At 51.1% G+C, this 3,059-nt stretch overlaps 1 protein-coding gene across 1 annotated transcript; it reads right to left on the bottom strand.

Moving 5' to 3' along the window:
• LOC103039733 (ankyrin repeat domain-containing protein SOWAHB) lies at positions 1 to 2,497 on the bottom strand. Its single transcript, XM_007233965.4, has one exon. It carries the CDS (start codon positions 2,472 to 2,474, stop codon positions 363 to 365), a length of 2,112 nt encoding a protein of 703 aa, XP_007234027.2. The 5' UTR covers positions 2,475 to 2,497; the 3' UTR covers positions 1 to 362.
• Positions 2,498 to 3,059: the final 562 nt, after the last annotated feature.

The raw sequence follows: 3,059 nt of genomic DNA, 5'->3' as shown, positions 1-3,059 counted from the left end.
TTCTGAAGCACCCACAACATTTTAATAAACCATGTGGAATAAACAAGATACAGCCTCACTGCCACGAGGCGGTCAACACTGGATACAAAACGTGAATAGTTTAACATTTAGTGTCCATCAACCCAAAGTAAGGACATTACAATATTAGATTTAATATAAACCAGAAACAAGAAGGTGCCACCTTAAAAACAGTACCCGATTATAGCTGGGCATCAAAGTTCAGTCTTTACAGACCACAGCATTGCATAGTATAGTGTCCCCAACATTTTTAGACCCATTTTCACTTAGCAGAATAAAAGTCTACACTTCAGTGCAGCAGACTCCACCGTGCTCCCTCTACACCGCAAACAGAAGACCCCTGCTTACAGAAACGTCTCAGCATTGGCCGAGACCCTGAGCTGAGACTTGTGTTTGAACAAGGCAGCAAGAGACGAGTGTCTCTTTACTGTAGCTGCTGACTGTACAACCTGTGAAACTGGGGTCTTCTCTACTGACCACTGGCTCCCTGCACCAACCCCAAACATCTTTCGGGGTGCACCCATCAGTTCCATCAATTCCCAGTCGTCACTTTTCTCCAGATACTGCCAAGGCTTTTTGCCACTGTTGTCCCTGAGGGCTACGTTGGCCTTGAACTTGGTCACCAGGAGCCGCAAAAGGTTCTTTTGGCTGTGAATAGCAGCCAGGTGCAGTGGTGTGTATCCACAAGCACTCCTGGCGTCCACATCCATCATCATCCCTATCTTGTTTACACCGTACCACAGCGTGTTCAGGACCCGGTGGTCCCCGTGCTTAGCAATCCAGTGCAAGACAGTGTATCCAGAAACAAAGTCCCGCTTGTTGAGCAGACTGGGATCCTCTCTAAAGAGGGAGTAGATGACGTTCCAGCTGCCTGATGCTGCTTTTACAAACCACTCATGCTCCCGCGACTCCAGGGGAACCTGGGACTGCCGAGTGCTGCAGGAGATGGAGTCATGAGCCAGGCTGTGTGTGGAGCCGGCTGACGACAGACCATCAAGGGTGCTGTGCGTCCGGCTCGAGGAGACCGAGGCAGAGGTGGGGTGGTTTACATTGAGGAAAGAGGAGATCCGTTGAAGGCGCTTGATTCGTGATGTCTCATTGTCCTCCCGAAACGCTTGGTCCAGGTCTGAGCCCAAACTCCGGGACATGCGACTCCGCATACGTTGGGAAAGTCTGCGAGCGACTGGCCCTGGGCGGACGCCATTCTCCGGTACTGAATGAGGAAGGGATGCTGAAGGTTCCTCATCTGCAAGGTGTCCGGTGGAGTGGTGCCAGGATGTGACCTGACGTTCTGGGCGATGGAGGTTCAACAGCAGCTCAGCTTCATGGAAATGATGGAGAGCATCTCTGTTTTCTACTGAGGTGGCCCTATAATTTAGCCCATCATCACTAGACCAGCTGTATCCTTTGTGCCAGTCGGAGTCTGTGGAGGAAGGCAGGTGAAGGGTCTGTGATGGCAGGCTGCGTCTATTGTGCGCAGAAGTGCTCACTGGAGTTACTGACCCTGTTGAACTATAATCTGAAGCTTCCTCAATGTAGAAACCTGTGACTGGACCACCCTGGTTTGATGTTAAGAAGCTGTCGTTGCTCTGGCTCAAAGCTCCCTGCAGATATGGAGCTTGCAAAGAGGGGTCTACTCCAGGGATGTCAGATAGGCATGGGGTTGAGGTGGAAATCTGGGACTGAGACAGTCCACAGGAGCTAGAAGAGATAGGAAAAGGCCAAGCACATGACAGGGTGTCCTCAGATGGCTCCTCAAGTACAGGGGACACGCTCGCTTCCCACTTTTGGCTGCAACCGTCCACTTCTCTCAATTGTCCAGATCTGGCAGGGTAAACACCATTGTGTGCAGCTTCCACAGGGCCTTTCAAATCCCACGGCTGATCAAAGCTCTGGCCGCTCCCACTTGAGCGCTTGGACTCTGAGGTGAAGGTATATCCTGGACCGTCACTGCTGGACCTCTCTCTGATAGGCTCCCAGGACTGTGCTGAGGAGCTTCTCACACATTTCTCTAGGTTCACAGCTTCTACATCGTTGTTGTTGTCGTTCAGGATTCCTGCGACAGGCAGGACGTCAGCTGGGACCTGAGCGGGAGGCGGCTGGTTAACAGTCTTCACGGCGGACCTCTGGGTCCGAACCTCCGCCCCTCCACCCCGGGTCCCGCTCGGCGCCGGTTTTCCGCTCACCTCGTGCTTCTTGGGTGGCGGTTTCGCGACGCTCTCGAGCCGCTGCCGGTGCTTCTTCTTCAGCGCGATGTAGGAAACCCCGCCGTCCTGCTTCACCACCGCCACGCTGTTCACGAAGCGCTTAAACTGCTCGCGGTTGCGCGCGCGCGTCCCCTCGTCCTGCTCGCGGAGGAAGCTCGTGAAGTGCGCGAGGAGTTCGGTGTTGCGCACGGTGCCGCCGCGGCTCAGGAGGAAGCGGAGCACCGAGTCCTGAGTGAAATCCGCAGCCATCGCTCGATCTGCGGCTCTCCTTCCTCAGGTTCTCCTCCGTCAGGTTCTCCTCCTGAGTCTCAGAGTGAAGCTCCGCCCACAGCACAGTTCAGCTCCACCTGCTGCACCTGAGAGAGAGAGAGAGAGAGAGAGAGAGAGAGAGAGAGAGAGAGAGATTCCTTCACCAGCCTTCACCATTCCTTCACTTCAGTCCACTTTAAGAGTAACTAACAGCGCTGTGGTTTAAAGGTGGATTAAAAAGTTTTTAAAGTTTCTCAATAATTCCGTCCCACACAGAGGTTTTACCTGTGAAATTATACATTTCAGAGAAAGCTACACAAGCTCAGAGTTCACTTTATCACTTCACCTGTCAGACATCCAACATCCAACTTATTCTTCTATATATATAATTATATATATACAGCTCTGGAAAAATTAAAAGACCACTTCAGTTTCTGAATCAGTCTCTCTGATTCTGTTATTTTTGTTATTTATAGATATTTGTTTGAGTAAAATGTACGTTGTTTTATTCTATAAACTATGGACAACATTTCTCCCAAATTGCAGGGAAAACAAGTTCATATTCATAAAGTTTTAAGAGTTTGT

The sequence above is a fragment of the Astyanax mexicanus genome, chromosome 17, assembly GCF_023375975.1.
Source record: "Astyanax mexicanus isolate ESR-SI-001 chromosome 17, AstMex3_surface, whole genome shotgun sequence".
Taxonomy (NCBI): domain Eukaryota; kingdom Metazoa; phylum Chordata; class Actinopteri; order Characiformes; family Acestrorhamphidae; genus Astyanax; species Astyanax mexicanus.
This window is presented reverse-complemented; position numbering and strand designations above follow the sequence as displayed.

What these genes read in the sequence shown, in the direction of transcription:
- LOC103039733 (XM_007233965.4), bottom strand. Translation starts at nt 2,474, where the DNA reads ATGGCTGCGGATTTCACTCAGGACTCGGTGCTCCGCTTCCTCCTGAGC.